Source organism: Ambystoma mexicanum, chromosome 3q, assembly GCF_040938575.1.
Source record: "Ambystoma mexicanum isolate Mex_15411 chromosome 3q, UKY_AmexF1_1, whole genome shotgun sequence".
NCBI classification, from domain to species: domain Eukaryota; kingdom Metazoa; phylum Chordata; class Amphibia; order Caudata; family Ambystomatidae; genus Ambystoma; species Ambystoma mexicanum.
Window position 1 is genome coordinate 1,247,222,163 of NC_090926.1, and position 20,825 is coordinate 1,247,242,987.

The 20,825-nt window shown below is 47.1% G+C and overlaps 1 protein-coding gene across 3 annotated transcripts in view; it reads left to right on the forward strand.

Annotated features, from left to right (window-relative positions):
- ECSIT (ECSIT signaling integrator) overlaps positions 1–16,630 on the forward strand; it is a 63,817-nt gene extending 47,187 nt beyond the window's left edge. For all 3 annotated transcript variants that reach the window (XM_069604212.1, XM_069604214.1, XM_069604213.1), the window contains exons 5-8: positions 13,952–14,012; positions 14,609–14,757; positions 15,430–15,535; positions 16,119–16,630. In XM_069604212.1, the coding sequence (XP_069460313.1) occupies positions 13,952–14,012; positions 14,609–14,757; positions 15,430–15,535; positions 16,119–16,336 (534 nt within the window). In that variant the 3' untranslated portion in view covers positions 16,337–16,630. The remainder of the gene's footprint in view (positions 1–13,951; positions 14,013–14,608; positions 14,758–15,429; positions 15,536–16,118) is intronic.
- Positions 16,631–20,825: the final 4,195 nt, after the last annotated feature.

The following is a 20,825-nucleotide window of genomic DNA, read 5'->3' on the forward strand; positions in this document are numbered from 1 at the left end:
CCTTGTTTGGATCTGGTGAAGGGAAGTTCGCCCAGACCATGACAAGAGACATTGATTATGCTGTGAACTAGGTTATATGTTATGTCTATTTGTTAAATTGAGTTGCCATATAATACCTTTTTGCTGTGATTGTTGTTTAAGTGTGAGCGTTAGATATTGCTTTGTGTGAGTTTTTCTTTAGTACTTGAGACGGGGAAAACCTCTTTAAGGTAGGGATAGTGAGGCGTTTATTTGACCTGTTTTTATTTAATAAAATGGCAAAAGTTGTAAACTCTTTACAAAGTTGTCTGGCCCACATTTCTGACCCCTCACAGTATTAAGCGGCCTTACCCCGGAGATCCATTACTGAGCATCTGTTTACATGTCCTGGAGGGGCAGAGCTATGTGAGGCTGCAGAGCCAGCAGTGGCATAGCTGAAGCAGGACCCGCTAGCTGGAGACTGCCAGGTGGGTCTTCTGACTGAGCAAGCAGCTAGGGTCGGGTGCAGAACGAAGACTGGAAGCAAAATGTCTTCCGCGGTGGCGTGACCAATAGAAAACCGTGATGGGCCTGGCGCCCAGCAACCGATGTCGAGACCAGTAGAAAGAAAGGAGCCCGAGTCTCTCCAAGCGAGTGCCCATACCGACGAGACGAGCACAAAAAGGGAAGCGAATGCTCCCAGCGTAAGACGGCAGTAAGGGCCGTAAACCTTGGGGTCACAGACTGCTGAAGCCATCCACTGTAAACAAGGCTGGGAAAAAGGAACAGGCACAAGATCCAGCTAGAGAAGCCGCCAACAGTATGAAAGTCTGAAGAGGGAACTGGCACACAAACAAATCTGTACCATGACCCATTGTAGTCCGAGGCCGTCTTCTGTTTCGACACAGAAGCCAAATCTCTAAAGGACTGGCAAAGCAGACTGACTGCTCTCCAGGGAGGACGGAAGCCTGGTAGGCGAGTTAGACCAAAGAAAATACCCAACACTGGTATACTGAAAAATATACAATTATACCTTAAGAAAAGTACATTAATCAATGAAGATACAATTGATGATGATGATGATCTAATAAGGAGGACGAAAGTCAATTATGGATGTATGGTACTTTGAGAACCAATATTCTATGAAATTTGGAAACCAATTAATAACATTGAATGTGCTGTGTGGTAATTAATCAATGAGGATGTAATTGATGACTCAATAAGAAGTACATTAAAATTGATATGTGGTATGTTTTATTTTTACAAATAAAGTTGAAACTAGTATAGCTAGCGCACTGCTTATAGGACTCAGATAAGAAGCAAAAAATGAAAAATATACAATTTAGTAATGCTGCACACAAATATGTACATTGGGAAAGAATATCACATCTGAACCAGTGTATGTCCACAAAGCAACAGTGGTCTATAGAGACCCACTCTGTACCTGCTGCTTACATTTAAAGAGACTATTTGGTGATGGACAGTGCGCATGTACTCTGACGGGACGAGGGGGGGGCAAGGGAACACTAGAAACATTAGAACATTGCTTTCAAGCAGTTATTATGAGGGCCCAAGATGCCACAATAAAGTCTTGGCATTCCTAACCCTCTCTAGCACATAGTAACATGGTAGGTCCAAATGCACACTGGACATTAAATGTTTATAGACAGATCGATATGATTTTTATTTAGCGCCACACACCCAGAAGCCTCAGAGCGCTGACAAGACTAAGAAACAAGGAACACGTACTCTAGAGCGGCTAAGGGAATGAAACCTGAAACCTCAACCTAGGGGGCTGAACTTTAATAGCCAAACTCAAAGGGCACCTCAGAAGTCAAGATGAGATTAGATTTGCTAGCCAAGTGGACTCCTCACACTTGTAGAAAGTACGATAACAAAGAAGCCACAGGTATATCAAAGTAGCAAGGCATTTCAAAAGGCAGGAGTGTAAGGCAGGACTTAAAACATGCAGATAAAAGCAGGAATACTGGCTAAAATTCTAGCCTTTGTCAGTGTCCACCCAAGTACCTGTAAAGGTCCCCTGTAAATTCTAAACGTTCTTCAATGGAATAACAGGACAAAGTAGGCAGTTTTGCCGTTATGGTGAAAAGCCAGGTAAGTTCTGCTTCTAACTCACAGGTGTAGAGAAGACAGCCACAGATCCCAGGAGACACCAGAGAAGACCTCCTTGAGTGTTCCAGTGCCAGGGTTAAGACCCAGCATCCCCGAGGGGATATGCTATCAAACAGGATTCAAGTCCGTGTAAGTCAATGACGAAATGCAGTTGAAAGACACCTGCAGAGATATTCGACCACAGCAACCCCATACACGTGTTTCAGCCTAGTTGGGCATCATCAGTGAGTTGAAGCTGTGCCTCTCTAAGAGCAGTGAGCTAATTTCTTCTCTGTGAAAAGAACAGTCAGCTAAAGACTTGGTTGAGACTCTCCCAGGGGCCATCCACCCAAGAGCAGGTCAATGGGCTGTGTTTGTGCTGGTAGAGAGTTTCCCAGACCCCCCTCTGTTTTGCATACCCCTGGATAGGCTTGGGCACAGACGGCATCCTTTCTTGTCACCTCACACGCACACTGGCGAGCCTTTTTGGGCTTTCTGCAAGGAGCCCACCAAGGCGCATGAAGAGAAATGCACCAGCCCCACCTGGCAAAGTAGGACAGCCAACACAGTCCAGCCCATCTTGAACTGGACTTAAAACACAAGGAGAAGCTATTTTGAGTATATGGTTCTCCTTAGTGCATTACCACGGCTAAAAAGGCAGCTTCCGATGTTACATACGAAATGAGGGTAAAAATGTAGCGACTGTCACCAGCCTGGCCAAAGGATGTCTGGAAAAGTAATACAAATTTTACTTAAGACAAAGAAAAGGGGACACCAAGCACTCCATGTGAGATGACTTGTGCTGCGCTTTTAAAAAAACACACATAAGAAGGAGAGAACCTATCCTACAGTAGTAGACCCATGGACGATGGTGTACCCATAACATTGAAAAATGGCCTGTGGGTCCCTGGCTGCACTTCTTAATGTGAGATCTCGCAGTACCTGTAGCCTGCAACAGTGATCCAATGTCCCAGAGCAAAAATGAATGCAGCAAGTGAGTGAGGGTGGGAGACCTCCTTCCCCTCCAAGTCAATGACATTCCAATATGGTCTGGCAGTACTGCTGGGGGCTCCGAGGAAGTAAAGGCGCTTAGGACTGGGGTGCATTTTAAGCACCCCCTTTGGGCCCTCGGGTTATTATAATCCCCTTGCATTGAGTAGGCTGGTGAGCGCTGTCATTTCATTTTCACAGAATTCACCATCCAATGTGCCATTTTGGTAGTTTCAAAAGAAGTGAATGGGGTAAGAGGGACCCCAAGTCCCTGACTCCCCAGAATGCTTGAACATAGTTATGGAAATTGGTCCCAATGTCCCTACCACAATGCCTGCAAAAACTTGTTCCTGGCCAGGTCTCGTCTTCCAGAACCGCAATTCCCAGAATGCCCTACGCTGCAACAAGAAAAACCTGTTCTGGAACCAGAGAAATAGAATTGTGAGTGAGAATGGATTGGAATTTCCTCTCCACAGAATCTAGAATTCTGCTGGGATGATTCAAGTTTACTTAATTGCTGAGGATTTTGTGACAAAGCTGCTGCAATTTTAGCACCAGATCTGGCCATAATGGCTGGTTTCTGAACCCTTTCCCTGCGCTCCTGTTTTCATTATTGGGTGCTGGGTGTCCTACCGGGCTGCCGTCGTCCTCACTGGCTGGGCTCAGCTGCAACCCCCCTGCTTCAACCTTTTCTCTGCCCTTTTACCACCGTCTTCCCGAGGGTCCACATGCCCATTGGGGTAGGACGTTGCTGTTGTCTGGAAAGTAACACCAGTACTCTGCCTCTGCTGTTCTTCCTGGCTGTCCTGTTTTTCCTCCACTGCGGTTTCATTTGTGGGGCAGTTTTCTGCAGGTGGGCTGTTCTTCTTGGCCTTTCACACTCTGGGATTCTGGCTGATTGGTTTCCTCTGCCTTCCTGGAGACATCTTCAACATTTCTTCCACCCTAGCTAGCGAGCTCTACTCCAGAGCAGGCAGAAGGTTCTTCTTTTGGGGCGTTTGGGTGGAATAACTGGTGACTGAATGCTACACTCTTTGCCCACTGGCTTGTTTTGCATTTCCTCTGCCTTTTTTTCGGGAACTGCCACTGTGAGTACTTCACTCTGGACCTTGGGTTGGTGGGTTATAGAAGGTACTTATCAGGGGTGCGAGATCATGTGCCTCTGCAGACCCCCCTTCAAATGTGTTTTGCAATTGACATTAATTGTCACCCATCCTGCTGTGCTTCTCTTTTTCCTGGGGCTGCTGGATCTCGAACCTGGTGGCCACTGAGGGAGGTTGTGGCCTTCTCCACTGACTTACCTGACGTTTTCCCCATAACCACGGCTCTGCTTACAGACCATGTCCCATTTTATCCTATGCAGAACTCTTCTGGCCTTGGAAAACTGTACATAAATGGGTACTTAACTAAACGCTGGTGTTTTCCTGCCCATCCCTCCGTCCCCCCACACCCCGCAGGGTCCATGGAGTTTCCCACAAAAGAACGTAACTTCAGCATATGCACTCTGGTCTTCTGTATTTTACACGTCTTGGTATTACACTTCTGTTATTGAAAATGCAGAGGTTTAATATTGTTTGGTGGCCCTCTGGGTGTGACTGTTAAAGTATTTAACCTCCTGTCTCCCCCTAGGTCCTCTATGAATGTATCTTGTGAATTGTAACGTTTATGCTACTATGCATTAGAGGCCTAGGAATTACTTGGTCTATTTTCTGTGTTGATATTTTGGGTTCTGAATATGAATGTATTACTCTACTGTGTCTTGGGTTCCATTTTCTTCTCACCTTTCGCTTTGTGCGTATCACCTGGTAGAGGGCAACACGTGTTGTTTGGGATTGGGGCTTGAGTCTGTGTAGACCATTGCTGTTTTACATACACTGTGTTGTGGCTATGTGTTACGTTTAAGCCAAAGCACTTGCTTAACCTAATAGAGATGTATATTTTTCAGTACACCTGTGTGGTGTGTTCTTTGTGGGAATAACTGTATGTATGCAGGGGATTTAAATAGCACAACCCTTTCTAAACTGATAGTGGCAGAGAGGCGGGCGGGATCGCCTTGTCAGTCTATGGTCCTCATTTGTCTTTGAAGCCTTCCTTGAAGAGTAGGGCCTTCAGATATTTCCTGAACCACAGGAGGGAGCCAGCCTGATGCTAGCAGGAATGTTGTTCAAGAGAGCAGCAACATAGCAGGAGAATGCTTGTTTTCTGGTCTTCCCCCATCTTGCACGTCTGAATTCCGTGGTGGTGATATCTTTGCTCCTGGTGTGTTGCCTTGATGACATCTTGGACATTACACCTTTGTAGGTTATGCAGGCTACTGTACTTCACCACCAGCTTTTCTCCCTTGAGTTAAGCCTGACTGCCCCACCACAGCTACCACTATAAAGGGGCCTGGTTTCCCTTTGGTTGGAAACCAGTTTCGCCTTAGATTACTTGGTTTCATATCTATCGCCAGAGGGCTGTGGAAAAATCTCCCTGGCAGTATCTCCTTCTGCCATGCTTGCTATTTGCCTCAAGGGTACTTATCTGTAAAGGAGTGAACTTTTAATTAGTCCCTCCAAAATCCTCCTTGGTGACCCTGCAATGGGTCCTCTCACCTTCGTGAAGGAGAGATGGGCAGGAGGCCCTTGCATTCCAACCCATGATGTGGTGGCCCTCTTACAAGATGTCCATCATCCTATCCAAGAAAAAGGTCAACCAAAACCCAGTCAGGTTAGTTTGACTAGAAGGTGTCTCCAGTTTGTTAACAGAAGTACCTTGTGATGTGAGCACAAGTGGATTGAACCCCTTTACTGCCCCTAGACAGCAGAGGTGACTACCTTCGTCGACAGTGCAACTCCCAGGTATCCCTAAGGTGTGCCATGTCAGTAGTCAAAAGCCAGTCCTTCGGCACGAGGGATTGAGCCTCCTTCCAATATACATCTACAAAGCAGTCCCACAGGTGGCTCGGTTGAGGCAGTACAATTCTCCACATCTGACACCAACGCTGCGGGGGGACTAGAGGGCTTTGCCCTTCCTGATCTCCTGTACTCAAGGTTTTGCATCAATGAGTAGCTAGAGACTGCATACATGTGAAGAGCTAGGCTTGGAGAATGCCAGACCACATCTGAGACTACCACATCTGGTTGAGATTGTCATGGTATTTGTCTGAGGGGGTGATTAAGCGATCAGTGTCCATGGTTGAGTTAAATCGTACTTGTTTAGAAATCATGGCCCACTGGTGACGCAGTGCTGTCATGAGGACAGATGCTGAAAAACCATGTCTTCACTGACCGCAAAGCTTGTTTTGCTTATCTGGCTAACATTGCTGTCATCAGGGACAGTTAAGAGTATTATTTTAGACCCCCATCAAAGATGGTGCAGACCCTACAGAGAGTCAAGCTCAAAATCATTGCTTCTGAAGGACTGGTGGGGCAAATACCTTTGACGCAAGATTTTTGCTGGTATAGCACAGCTTCCATAAAATCGGGCTGTTCTTTATAGGTTGTGTGGAGGGTCAGAAGAAGGAAACAGTCTCTGATTTTTCCATCTCACTATTTTTATTCATGAAAAAGGTGAAAACCCCTACCTTTCCCTAGGCTAATAGTCTTCCATACCTAATCAAACTAACTAAGATGCTCATCAGTCGGTGAGTGTCCGGCCTGAGTTAGGTCCACTGTCCAAAACTAACCTGCTCTAACCCTACCACTATTTGGAACAACTAAGGGACTGGAGAATTGCCTCCCTTCTACTGTTAAGTAGATTTTCCGCAAAGTGCAGTTCAACAAGAGTCACACCGTTCTTGGTGGTGGTTTTCATTAAATGATACATATCCGATGTAGTGATGTTTAAGGTCTCAACCTTTTCATTCAACGGATTCATCCTTATCTCTTTTTTTTCCTCTTGTTTAATTCTAATCAAATGTATCCTTTGTTCACAACATATCCTGTCTCTTTTTCCAAACATTTGGCTTCCTCTTTACTGACTGTCCACTCTTTATCTTGACTAGAACACATCTGAGAGTTCTATTATTGCTTCTTAGTATTTTCCAGTATTACATTTTTGTCCTCCTCCCGCTTTCCCCGTTACCTCTATTTTTCAGCGATAATGCCACTGGGGCTTGTATGTGGTCGGGACCTCTTCTTGTCAGGCTGGCTTATCATAGTTGTGAACGGTCTCTCCATTCCTTCCTCGTTCGGCTGGTTCTGAGCTGATACAATGGCAATCCGTGTCGTGAACTGACCTCCTGGCCAACCACTTCACATTAGCGGTCGCACCACCATTCCTTATTTTCTCTGGACCCTGTATGCTCTCTTTGGTCTCTCCTTTCTCTGGACTTCTGTTACACCAACTGTTGGCTCCTAGGCGCTGCTCTGGCATCGGACGCTGTGCCTTGTGGTAAGCCAGAAGGAGTCAGACAAAGGGGTGGCATTACAGATTCACTTTTTATTGAACCAAAAGTGAAAAGAGCCTAACTCCCTATCACTAGAGGGTTTGTCCTACCTAAATGAATAATAACTCTGGTGCTTGTCGTCAGAGTGGATGTCAAAGTACAGAGTCTGTCCTCTGTCCAAAAACGTTTTAACAGACACTAGGAGAATGACTCCCGCCTTCTGGTTCCAGAGGATCAACCGCTGGGCTCCTTTCTAACGGGTCTTCTGCAAACATTCTTGACGACAAAGGCAAGGCCAGGGTCATGACTCCCTTCTCCTGGTCAAAAACTGGTTTCGCCGTAGAGGCTGCTTTCGGGGCATCTCTGGTAACAGCCTTTAAAGGTCCTTGTAGCTCCTTCCAGGGACTTTCCCTGGTTTGACCAGCTGGCCAACAGGTCTTCCTTTTTAACACAATATAACCTCTCAGAATTCCTTGGTCTGCACCTTGAGTAATGAAACGAGGGTCCTTGGTTTATTCCACTATCCTTAATAGCCCTATCAGCAGTGAGACCACTCGTGTAGCTTTTTTGATTCTGTATGTCTCTCTTCTGATTGAGACGAGGGATATAACTAGAGTTTTCACTGAGGAGGTCTTTCTTTCAACCCTTCTGAGGTGGAGGTATTCTTGATGCCCTCCTTACTCTTTGGCACTGTTACTGTGACAAGGGAGATTATGCTGATGCATCTTCACCCTCTTCCAAGCCTCTACTGGGTCTACCGTAGCTCCCGTTACCTTCTGTTTTCTGGGCTCACGTGGACAGTTCTTCCTGGGGTGTTGGGTTGGCTTGTTCCGTTCGGCCGTTCGCCGTAACTCGCTCTTCATTCGCTGCTGCAGCTCCGCAGGGTCTCTGGACTCTGTGTTGTTGAAGGACCACACAGTCACCTTCCTGAGGTCACACCACCATCGCCCTTTCTGCAGCTTCTGCTCCGGTCACGCCTCCCTCTGTCTTTGAAAGATTCCTCTGACCCTTTCACAGAGTCTGCTTGACTGCAGGCTTGCTCCTTCTTCAAACTTCTTCGTTTGCAGGTTTTTGCTTTCCCCACTTAATGGCACCAATGTAGGAAAGCCTCCCTAGATGCTCACACTAGTAAAAATACAACCCGCTAGGGAAACAGGCCCAATCTACCTCTTGCAAGGATAATCAGGTTTATTTACAAACAACGATAGGAAGCGCCAACACATAGCTCTGCTGCTGCGGAAGGTTCTGCAAAATCTGCATGAGGAGCACATAATGAAGGTACATAGCGTCATCATTGATATCATTACATAGAGTAGAAACCCGTGCGGGTGATTGGTATGACCTTCTACGTAGGCAGCCAGCTTCATAGGGGATGTCAGGCCATTGGTCCCAGCCCCGTCCATCCATCTTCCTCCTCGTGGGTGATGCTGCATTAGTCATCGGTCACAAGCTGGATAATTGGCAATTTATTTGCAAGCTAAACAACACATCCCTATATATGTAGCAGTGCACCTGGTACGAGCAGAGTTCCCGGGGGAGGGGGGCTGAGGTCATACTAACTCACACACTTCACTCGCTCCCAGGCAGGCCGGCACCTCTCTATGATCTTCCACCCTCATTCTGGGCTATAATTCATTACATTCACCTCGCAGCACAAATCATGTGACCTAGCAGTGAAGACAGGAAAGCTCTGCTTTCTGATCTTTTTGATCGATGGGGGGGGGGGGAGAGATCAGGTCTAACAGGTTTATGATCAGTGGTCTGGGGCTGGCTGGACCTTGAAATTCAGAGGCCCTAAAACTGGGACATTTGGGTGCTATAACTTAAAATTGGGACTGCGTGGGGTCGGAGGCCCGTGCCCTCCTTCTCGTGGGATCGCACTGTACAACGATGCTCAGCCCTCTTCCCGTGGCCTTGCAGGGTACATTTTTCCCAAAGCACAAAGGTTGGCAATATTTTAGGACAATGAAGGGTCTTCAGGATCTCTGTGGCTCTGGCCTTTCTCATCAGTGCGTGGGATACAACCTATTCCTCTCCTCATGGTCACGGCTTACACCTGGGATGCTGACTGCTGGGCTGCGTTTAGGCTGTGTGTTTCAATATGGCTGCCAATATTTAGGATGGCGTTTGTTCCTGCATGTGCACTACATCTATGAAGCATGCAGTATTGTGATTCTTTTGAAACCTTTAAATGTACCTCGTCTCCCCTGGTATCTTATATTATATCCTGCGGTCGTTCCCTTATTCTAAACCGCTTGAGGGTGCTGGAAAGTCATCTCTCCTCCCCAACACTATCACTATCAGCAGTGAGACCACACTTATAACTTTTTTTGATTCTGAATGCCTCTCTTCTGATAGAGACGATGGAGATTACTCCCAATGCTGTTTTTACTGTGGAGGTCTTTCTTTCAATTCTTCCGAGGAGGAAGATTATTCTTGATGCCCTCCTCACTTTTGGTAACTTTGGCACTGTTACTGTGACGAGAGAGGTCTCTCCGGGTGTATTCTTACTGGTGCTGTCTTTAACACTACTACTGCAACGAGGGACATTACTCCCAATGCAATCTTCACCGGGTCCGGGTCTACCATAGCTTGCGTTAACTTCTGTTTGCTGGGGCCACATTGCCAGTTTTCTCTGGGGTGTTGGGTTGACTCGTTCCCTTCAGCCGTAACTCCTTCTTTGTGCCCTGCTGCAGCTCTGCAGGGTCTCTGGCCTCTCGGTGTCTGCGTTGTTGAAGGACCTCACGTTCAACTTCCCTGACGTCATGCCAGCATCAGCTTTTCTCCAGCTTCTGTTCGGGTCACACCTCCCTCTTGCTTTGGGGATTCCTCAGACCATTCCTTTGGGAATTCCTCAGACCTTTCCACAGTGTCTGCTCGACTCCGGTCTTGCTCCTTTTTTAGGCGACTTTCCCTGGTTTGAACTTCCCAGGATGGACAGGCTTCACGTCGACTTCCCATTTCAATTAGTTCTTCCTTTCTTTTTATATCCTGAAGCTGAGTCTTCTTATATCCTGAAGCTGAGTCTTCTCAACAGTGTACCCCAGTCTTTCCTTTATGTCCCTGAAGTACTCTTCATGCCTCCTCGGGGCCACCTCTTCCCAGCACTGTCTGGAGTTGTGAAAGGAGTAGTTTGCGTGACTCCTTCAATCTTCGTCCTGACTCAATATTGCTTTTGTATGGTCCTCTTCTTCTTCCTCGTCTTGGTGGAGTCCAATCTTTTGAGGAAAGGAGGGGCATTGCAATAACAGACAGTAGTCCTCTTAGGTTGCTTTTTGGAGACCTGGAGGATTGCATTGTCTCAAAGGTAAGGGTGTTCCATTGTGGAACAGGAGCCCTTGGGTCTCATTGCGAGGTTGGAGGTAGCCATGCTGGCATGGCTACCCCCAAACTCGGCTCTGGGTCCCGCGAAAGGGGAATCATCGGGCCATTCCGACCTCGGCGGACCCAGTAATTCCCCTTGCGCGGGAGCCGGTAAGTCCCCGTTCCCATTTGGGACCCATAGGGCTCAATGGGAATGGGGAGGATGGTAGCAGCGATACCGTTCATAACGGTACCGTTGCTACATCTAGTTCTGCTTGCGGGTGCCAGTACAGCCACCTGGTCAGAGCAGGTGGCTGCAAGGGTACTCTCGAGCAGAACTCGTAATGTGGTGGTACGGTAAGAATGGTGCCGGTAACACTACCAGTGCCGTTGTCACTGTACCTCCACTGTCGTAATGAGGCCCCTTGTCTCCACGAGGGAAGGTCTCTCCCTGTGAGGTCCTGCTCCCCTGGTTTTCTTTGTCTCAGTAGTATGAGTTTTCATTTCTAGGTATATTTAACGGATTTGAATTTCAATAGCAGACGCTGAGAGATTCTTCATTCTTTTCTTCAGAAGATGTCATTGAAGGAGAGTTAGTGATGTGTGATCTGGGATGTTCTTTAGCAGAACAGGGGTCCTTGTCCCTAGAAGGGGTCTCTCTCCAGGTGAGGTCCTGCTTGCCTCTAGCCCTAGGAAGGGTATTGCGTAGCAGGTTCACCTCCACAGCCTAGCCTCTCGGGGAAAGGCTGCCCTCTGGGAAGAAGTGACGAAATCCCATGATTCGTCACCGTTTTTATGGGCTCACCGGGTACTACTGATACTTTGTGACCAACTTCGATAGCATCACGGCCCTCCCTGACTGAATTTACCTTACCGTTAGTCAAAGGGGAAGTTAATTTCTTGCAGAGAGGCAGTCCGTTTATAGGGCTTCCTTTTAAAAAATGCTCATTTTCCTTTGGCAGAAAACACCCCAGATTTTTATGTGGACTCCACTGGAGTCACCTACTTACAAATCCAGGAATTTCTAGAAGCACACCACATTGTGGGCATTTGCCAATCAGACTTCCGGCACAAGCACAGTACAGAAACGGCCCTCCTGAACCTCATAGACCAGCTAGACCAAGCCAGCGACCGAGGCACCCTCTCCCTCCTCATGCTCCTAGCATTCAACTTGGTTGACCATCATACTCTGTGCCTACACCTCTCATCCTCAGCCCACTTCTCAGCTGCCACGACAAAGTAGATTGCATCCTTCCTTGCAGATATAACCTGGGTCTTCACAGCCGAACGGGCCTTGTACCCTACTCCAACCCTCTACAGTCTCCAACAAGGCCCCTGTGTCTTCTCCCTCCCTATGCAACTTATACACCAAACCACTTTTTGATCATCTGGACTTGCTAGGCATCTCATACACCAACTATACCAATGATGCACAAATCCTCATCCCCATCACTGGCAGCTATGCCCAAGACGCCACCAAGGTGAACACCATCTATGAAACAATACAATCCTGGAAAGCCTCACATAGCCTCTGCCTTAATGATGAGAAGACTGAGATATTCCTAGACAACCTTTACCATCGACAGTCACAACATCCTAATGGCCACCTCTGTAAAAACCCTTGGAGTATACTTGGGTTCCTCACTAAATAAGTCCCGCCAGGTCAATAACATTGCCTCTTTATCAGTCTATGCTACCAAACTCATCCTGGCCAGCAAAAAGTAGACTATTGTAACTCCCTGCTCAGCGGCACTGCTTGGTGGAAAAAAACCTGAGCAAGCTTCAAACGGTACAGAACAATGCCCTTAGAGCAGCCCTAGACATTGGCAAGAGAGAACACATGTCCGAGGCTATAAAAGCCGTCCACTGATTCCCAGTCAAGGACGGGGTCAACTTCAAGATCCTTTCCATCGCCCACTGCTGCCTTTCAAATAATGCTCCGCCCGACCTTGTAAGCAACATCAAAAAACCCTCCTCCACAAGACCTCTAAGACTGGCCCACACACACTGCCTCATTATACCGAGATTCAACTGGAAAAGGGCATGTGGCTCCAGCTTCCCAGTCCAGGCTGCCACTCTCCGGAATGAACGAACCGTCCTATGACCCCTTCAGGAAGACCCATAACTGACATTTGACTTTGCATTCCTTTCCCTACTATCTCCCCCGCCCTACCTGTTGCTTTTGTTTGTTTTCTTCCCACTAATGTAACCAGCACCGAGTTGCCTATGGCTTGTTGGATTCTATCAATGTCTAAATTAAATAAATAAATTAGAAATGTTAAACTGTGTGCCCCATCAAGAGGATCTCTCGCTCACTGAACATAGCAAAGGGGAAAATGTAAGGCACAATGTATTTCAGCAGCATCTGCAGGGATTCCAATTAAGATTGGATCTGATACAGCTAAAACGGTTCTTGGGTATCCAGCATTAACCAGGGGCCAGGAGCCATCACTGGGGAACAAGGAGCTAGTACATGGCTTTCATCAAATCTTACTTTTACATAAGATTCAAATCTATAAATGTGCTCATTATTTACGACCCCTTATGCTTTATATGTCATGTGGATGTGTCCTGATGCTCATTTATAGATTGTCCAAAACACAGAGTTGAATTCACATAGGTGTGTGTTGGTATCGGTTAGCCTGATGAGACCAAAAGCAGCACCTGGTAGCTGATCTGGTTTGCCACTTCTGGCGCCTCTCCTTTGAGCTGGGTTCCTTCACATCAGTCAACACTGCTTTCTGGTGGTAGTCTTGGGCTGCGTTATCCCTGCGTCGAGTAACAGTTGTTTCATTAAATAATAGGGTGCCTACGCGCGAGCTATGTTGTTCTGAGAGAATGGTCACATGGGGACATAATGGAGAGAAGGTGAATGCGCCCACATTCCATGACCCTATTAATTAATACATTTATACACATTATCATCAGTGTGCAAATCTCTTACAGGGGTCAGACATAACCCTGGCCATTTACACATACATCTCTGCTGCAAGCACTCCGCCTGTTGAGCTAGCTTATCGGCTCTTGTGAAGGCTGTTCTGGGATGTACCTACTCGCCTGCCCCTTTGACGTCCATCGTGTTGTGCTTTTTCCCAGAGCATATGATTTGATCTGTATCTGCCTTTTGTGACAGGGGATCTGAGTAGAGGGCTATAGGACTGGAAAATGTGCAAAGGTTGAAGATGATCCGAGATGCATTTTTTGCCTCGTTCTGTGCAGATGGAGCCATCTGAAGAGAGTTATGAGCAAGAGGAAGGCGGAAAGCAGCCATACATCATAGGTGAGCCAACGGGGATATGGTACGGGGGGGATCCAGTGGGGTGTAGTTTGCTTAGGGGGAGCATTCCAGTGTGTGGCATCACATGCACCTCATTCCAGAGCCGCAGAGCCACGCTTTCTGATCGTGGCCCACATATAGCTCTGTCAAAGCACCACATTCCGTAACTGAATGGCCTTCTGCTCTAGCTCCTACCGGGGAGGGAGGGAGAGAGGGAGAGACAGAGCGTTCTGCCAGTGCATCCCATGCCTTAATCGTGACCTCTCTGCTAACCCGCATTCCAACTCACAAGCTCTGCGGATTACACTAAACCTTGACATGCAGCAACCCCTGCTATTCCTTTGCGTGCATATCTGCTCCTGCAGCAGGTTCTATTGATGAGGCCCACCGCCAGCTATGCCGCTGCACCAGAGTGCTGGCCAGAGGTGCTAACCGCTGTCCGCCTTGGATTCCCCTAAGTACTGTTCTCTGTAGATTTACACAGGATGCAGGTGTCCAGGGCAAGATCCTTCTGAGAAAATTGGTGCACGCATTTCAGAGCATCTGTCTGTGTTTGGAGAACACCCCCTACACATGGTAATTCTTTCTTTACTTTTCAGGCATCCAAAGCCCAGATCAGCGCTGCCTCCTGGAGGAGCACAACCCAGAAAGACCTGTTGTCGTGGAGGGTCCATTCCCACTGTGGCTGAAAGCCACCCGTGTGTTTTACTACGTCCTCCGAGCTGACCCGTTGCCACCTGAGGAAAGGGTGAGCCTCCTGTGGTTTTTCTGCTCAGCCCAGCAGTGGTGTAACTGTTCATATATATCGTTCCCATTGTAACATCTCACAAGAAGGCCAGTACCCAAAATTGGCACTTGTACAACAGGATTCTAGTCACAGGTTCCTTGTTCATGTTACACTTGTGGGACCCTCTGGTCTTGCTAAACACTCTGTCACTCTGTCTGTCACCCTCGCCCTTCTCTTGCTGTTGGTATGTTTGGAGACCATGTCTGTTTGCAGGAATGCGGTCCGATCCTTGCTATAGTTTTTGAAAGCTGGGTCTCCAAGGCCTACGGTCATTGTTGTCTTGTGCTTTATGTATACATATATTGCGATCATCCTTGTGGTGCAAAGTAAGTTTGCAGGAACCCTTCTGCTCTGTAGTAATCCTAGCCACTGTCTATCACTGGTGTCCGTATGCCCCTTCAAATAACCAAATACTATACTGTGACTGTCATCGCAGCACCAGGGTGTGACCACCAGGCCTGTATGGATTGCTTTTAGTTGAAGCTTGGGAAGATTAAGTGCAAGTAAAGTCTACTCTTGCATTCCATTTTTCCATGTGAAAGGGACCAACGGGCTCTTCATTGTCACCTTTACGATGAGTCCTGCTTTTTGGACCTAGAACTGCTTCACTAATCTCGAGTTTTCCTCCTGTAGACAGAGAAAGTGATCGATCCGGAGAGAAACCTCTATTACCCAATGGAGCTGGACTTTCAGTTGGAGCGGGACCTTGGTGACGACGATGAGTTTGATGTGGATGAAGGTAATCACCACTTGCATCTTCTACCCAAGACACCACTAGGGGCCTCTTCTCCAGCCCGTATGTTTAATGCGGAATGAGCAAGCAAGACCCCTACAAATGGAGTCCACCCCTTATTCGTTGTCTCGCATGTGCATGATAGCGGGAATTCTCAGTATTTAGCTTGTGTTCCCTTGATTCCTTAAAGAAAAACTGGCTGTGCCCTTCTAGCTTTAAATACATCTCACTGCCTGCAGTGATGGGAGATGGCACAATGCATCATGACTTGGACAAAAGGCATTCTTTTAAATAAAAAAAAATAGAGAACCATTTACTGAATGCATGTTATGAAATATTTCTCCTCAATCATAAATTACTAGAGTTTCAATAACCATGTCATGCTGCACAGGGTATAGTAAAGACATCAGCCGATCAACCAGTATTGCACCCCGCACATGCAGTATGGGCAACCGGAGTACCCATTTATCCCACACATGAATTCCTCTGACACAGATCTGGTATTGCATGGACAGCAGTGGTACTTAAGCAGGATCATGTTGGTGGTGCTCTAATAGTCTGTTTCTTTCACTCTTTGTCTCCTATGCAGTTCACGAGGGTCAAGTGTATGCCATGTGTATGGTCGGTTCTGGAGACCAAGCAACTTTAGCCAAGTGGATCTCTGGCTTGCAGGAAACCAACCCAATTCTAGGCCGGACTTCTGTGATCTTCCGACTGGAGTCTGGGACCCGCGAGATCCAGGCCACTTCTGACCGGGAACAACACAGAGATTGTGAGGAGCTGTGGCACCAGAAAATGACTCAATAGCACTTTTTTCAGTACTTTTCTGGTGGCGTCGCAGAGCCACTGTTGCCCTTGCTTGACCCTTCCCCGTGACGTTACAGATGTAGAACTTTGTGGCAGAGGACAGTGGACTTCAGCCCCCTATGTGAATGTGGCCCCCTCCTGTCCTTTTTCTTTCTGTGCTACCTTCATCCGTTTTGAAATAGTTGATTTCAGCATGGCCAAGGACATTGAGAATGTGCAGCCCAATGATTGCATATCTGCACCAACATCTGACCCAGTGATGGCCATTTAAACTCATTAAACATTTTAAATGTTGTTCTGTCATTGTGTGACCTATTTTCAGGCATCCGTTTCTTAGTCCGAAGCCTTTTAAGACAGGCTATGAAATGAATGCATATGGATTATGCATACAAAGGGCAATTTTATTTCAATAGGGTCCGGAATTCTTATTTCCTCAAACAATATTTACATGGGGAAACTTTCATATTTGAATAAGCTTCTACACATTTTTACAGGCTAGGATGCCTAGTCACACGCCCTTGTACAAGTGGCAGATATCCACATACACGCGGACGACAATGATTAGTGGCTGTTGCAAATGCTATGACCTGCTAATGATTTCTCAGAGACCTGCTAATGATATCTCACTGACCTGCTAATGATATCTCAGTGACCTGCTAATATCTCAGTGACCTGCTAATATCTCAGTGACCTGCTAATGATCTCTCAGTGACCTGCTAATGCTATCTCGGTGACCTGCTAATGCTATCTCGGTGACCTGCTAATGCTATCTCGGTGACCTGCTAATGCTATCTCTGTGAACTGCTAATGATATCTCAGTGACCTGCTAATATCTCAGTGACCTGCGTATGATCTCTGTGACCGGCGTATGATGTCTGAGTAACCTGTTAATGATCTCTCAGTGACCTGCTAATGATATCTCAGTGACCTAATGATATCTTAGTGACCTGCTAATGATATCTCGTTGACCTGCTAATGATCTATCGTTGACCTGCTAATGATCTATCGTTGACCTGCTAATGATCTCTCAGTGACCTGCTAATGATATCTCGGTGACCTGCTAATGATATCTCAGTAATCTTACAGTTGTGGGACGCTAACTGCCCCCTGTTTTCCCCCTTTTCTTCTCCCCCGCCTAACATACTTATAAAGACCTGATTTTTCCATGGGTGATCCTTCCACTCCTCAGATTTACTGCTAGTAGAACCTGCTGCCTTTAACTTTATTTTCCCCAAGGATTTCCCTGGTCTTGATTTCTTTCTAAATGGAACTTCTTGTTTTAACCTTATCCCGTACATTACTACATCTGCTGCAGCCACATCACCATTTTACGGCTGCACTCTTACGTCGTCATACTTTAAGCTTGCCGACAAATATTTACATTGCAGTGGCCGCTAGATAGACAAAATCATCTCTTCTAAAGTGTAGTGTCAATCTATTTAAATGCCATTTGGGGGAAAACCCAATGTTAATTAAAATAATTACAAGTACTCCTGTCTTTATTTAATAACATTAAAGAAACAAAAAGAAATTTGTTAAAAATAGAACTAATAGTGTGAACATTCTAAATGCAGTCCCTATGTATCATTAAATATAAAAAAGAGGAAAAGAAACCAGGAGAACAAATTACCTCTCAGTAATGTTCTCTCTGACGGACGTTCCTCCCATGGATTTGTCATCTGTGATCGCCCATCCACTGCTGTTCTTCATAAACATTGCCACTATCGGGGAGTGCAGCGCAGCTCCTCATCGGACCTGTCCATTGCCACTATGCACCCTGTGTCGGATATGACGTTGAGCCAGTACATATTGAGGGCCCGCATCCCATGACCTTATTTCCACCTAGTACTCTTGACGCTGAAGCACTGTGGAACCATTGGTGTACTGGCTATCCACCAAGAGGGGCATGTAGGGGCGGTGATGAGGAATCCGTGAGGTGGCCATCAATCAGAAAGATCATTACAGAGAAGTCAATCCTTTGTTCTTCTACTGGATTGCTTCCTATGATGTGGCATTTTATAATGTGCCTGTACACAAGTGTTTCTCGGCATGACAAGACAAGGAGGGGGAAACAAGGGAGGACAAAATAACGATCTTACTAGGCCTTGTGACGATCAGATTGCTCAAGTGCAGGGAAGGGGAGAAGTGTCGGGGGGAGGCGAAGGGGGAGGTGCAGTTAACTCACAAGTGCAGCCAGCAGGTGCAGAGAGAAGGGACTGTAGGATTGCAGATCCAGACTCTTAAGTGCTGGGGAACCCGGAGGCAGTGCATGGGAAACTGAACATTAAGGAGCCTGGGCCCCAAGTTCAGAGGGTGACCACTGCGCAGAGCAGTCAGGTACATCAGTAGGGGAGAGGCAGAGAGAAAGCGGAAGAAAAAAGGAATGTCTTGAGTTGCTTCCGGAACCGGAGGTGGTTCTGCTCAAGTTTGAGAGAGGTAGGGAGGCTGTTCCAGAGGGAGGCCCCAGCCGAGGAGATAGATCTACCCCCAACTCTCTGCTTGGAGAAGCGTCTGACTTTCAGAGAGTTGGAGGTGGATGAGCAGAGAGCTCGAGAAGGAAGAGGTTTTGGAAGAGAAAGTTGGAGGTAGAGCGTTTCCAGGCCTCAGAAATCTTTGTGGATGATGCAGAGCGTCTTGAAGCTGATCCTAGCAGCCACAGGGAGCCAGTGACGAGATTTCAGAGCTGGCGAGATCTGATCCCTGGGCTTGAGGCAAAGGAGAAGTCTTGCAGTCCTGTTCTGGATAAGTTATAAAGGTCGAAGAGTAGCAGCAGGAAGATTTAGAAAGAGGCTGTTGCGATAGTCCAGCCTAGAGAGGACCAGAGCTCTGGAGACAGTGAGCTTCTGGGGGAAAGTGAGAAAAGGAAGAATACCTCTGAAAAGGTGCAGCTGATAGTTTGACTTCTTAGAGACCTCAGAGATGTGAGGAGAGAAGGAGAGGGTGGAGTCGAAGATGACACCAAGGTTCTTAGCCTCAAAGGAAGGAGCAGGAAGAGGGGCCAGAGTGGGTGGGCAGAGAGGGCAGAGAGAGAGGAAAGGAGAGAGAGGGAGGGTTCCAATTAGGAGGATCTCAGTTTTACTGGCATTAAGGCAGATATCATTTGCGGCACGCCATTCCTGAATTGCAACCAGGCAGTCTGGTATGAGAGAAGAAGCAGAGGTGGCTGAGGGGAGCCTGAAAGAGAGATGAGTGCCATCTGTATAACATTGACAATTGGAGAAGAAAGTAGTGATGCAGTGGGCAAGCGGTGCCAGGTAGTGATTGAAGAGCCAGGGAGAGAGGTTAGACCCCTTAGGAACACCACAAGTAGAGAGAGAGATAGAAGAGAGTAAAGACCCCAGTTAGACCTGAGAGGGTCGGTCAGTGAGAAAGAGGTTGACCAGGCCAGGGCCTGATCACTAATACCAAGGTTGTCTTGGAGACTGTTGAGCGGGATGACATGGGTGACCATGTCAAAAGCAGAGGATAGATCGAGGATAATGAGGACAGAATGGAGATTAGAGTCAAGATTGGAGAGCAAGTCTTCATGGGTCTTCAGGAGAGCAGTTTCCGTGCTTCTGGCAGCTCTGAAGCCAGACTGGTGGTAATGGAGGCAACCAACAGATTCAGTATGTAGATTAAGCTGGGAGATGGCCAGCTTTTCCAAGAGTTTGACGAGGAAAGGAGTGATGGAGATCGGATTCCTCGTCTGATATACTGCCAAAGCAGTACGAAGATCAGGAGGAGGTAGGAGAGAAAGGACACCACCTGGACCAAAAGATTCTGTAGGACCACCCTACCAAAACCTGTATTCTGGCCTGAAAGGGAATCCAAACAGTAATGCTTAGCAAACATGTGCAGATACGCCCATGTTGCTGCCTGACATATGTAGAGGACGGGTACTGAGGCGGTGGTAATCCTCTGGCAGAATGGGCTCCGAGATCCTCGGGCACATCCTTTCCAGCCAGATCATAGCTTTCCTGAGGTTCAGGTTATGAGCCAACTTGACAGGGTCCCAGCATAACAAAGAAGAAGCTGGTCATCATTCCGGGCCTCTCTTGTCTGAGAGACTTGAGTATCTGAGGACCCGCAATGGGTCCAACCAATGGATTTGTTCCTCTGCCTTGTAAGGATAAGGTGGAGGAGAAAACAAATGAAGATGGATCTTTTGGGAGCTGAAAATCCAAGACCACTTTTGGAAAAAGGTTTTTCTCAATGTCCCCTTCTCTTTGGAGGAAACCAAATAGGTTTAACAGATAACACCTGGTGCTCCCTCCCCCATCTTGTGAATGTGATGGTGAACAGGAAAATCCCCTTAAGAGTGAGCTACCTAATAGAACAGGAAAGGAGGGGCTCAAACAGAGCTCCCATAAATAAATGTCAAAACAGAATTTAAATCCCACAGTGGAACCACAAAATGGCGTGGAGGAAACTGGTCGCAGAAATCCGCAAGAACTGCTTAAGTGGGGATTGTGAAGAACGAGCCCTGTTTCAGGGACCTCCGAAATAG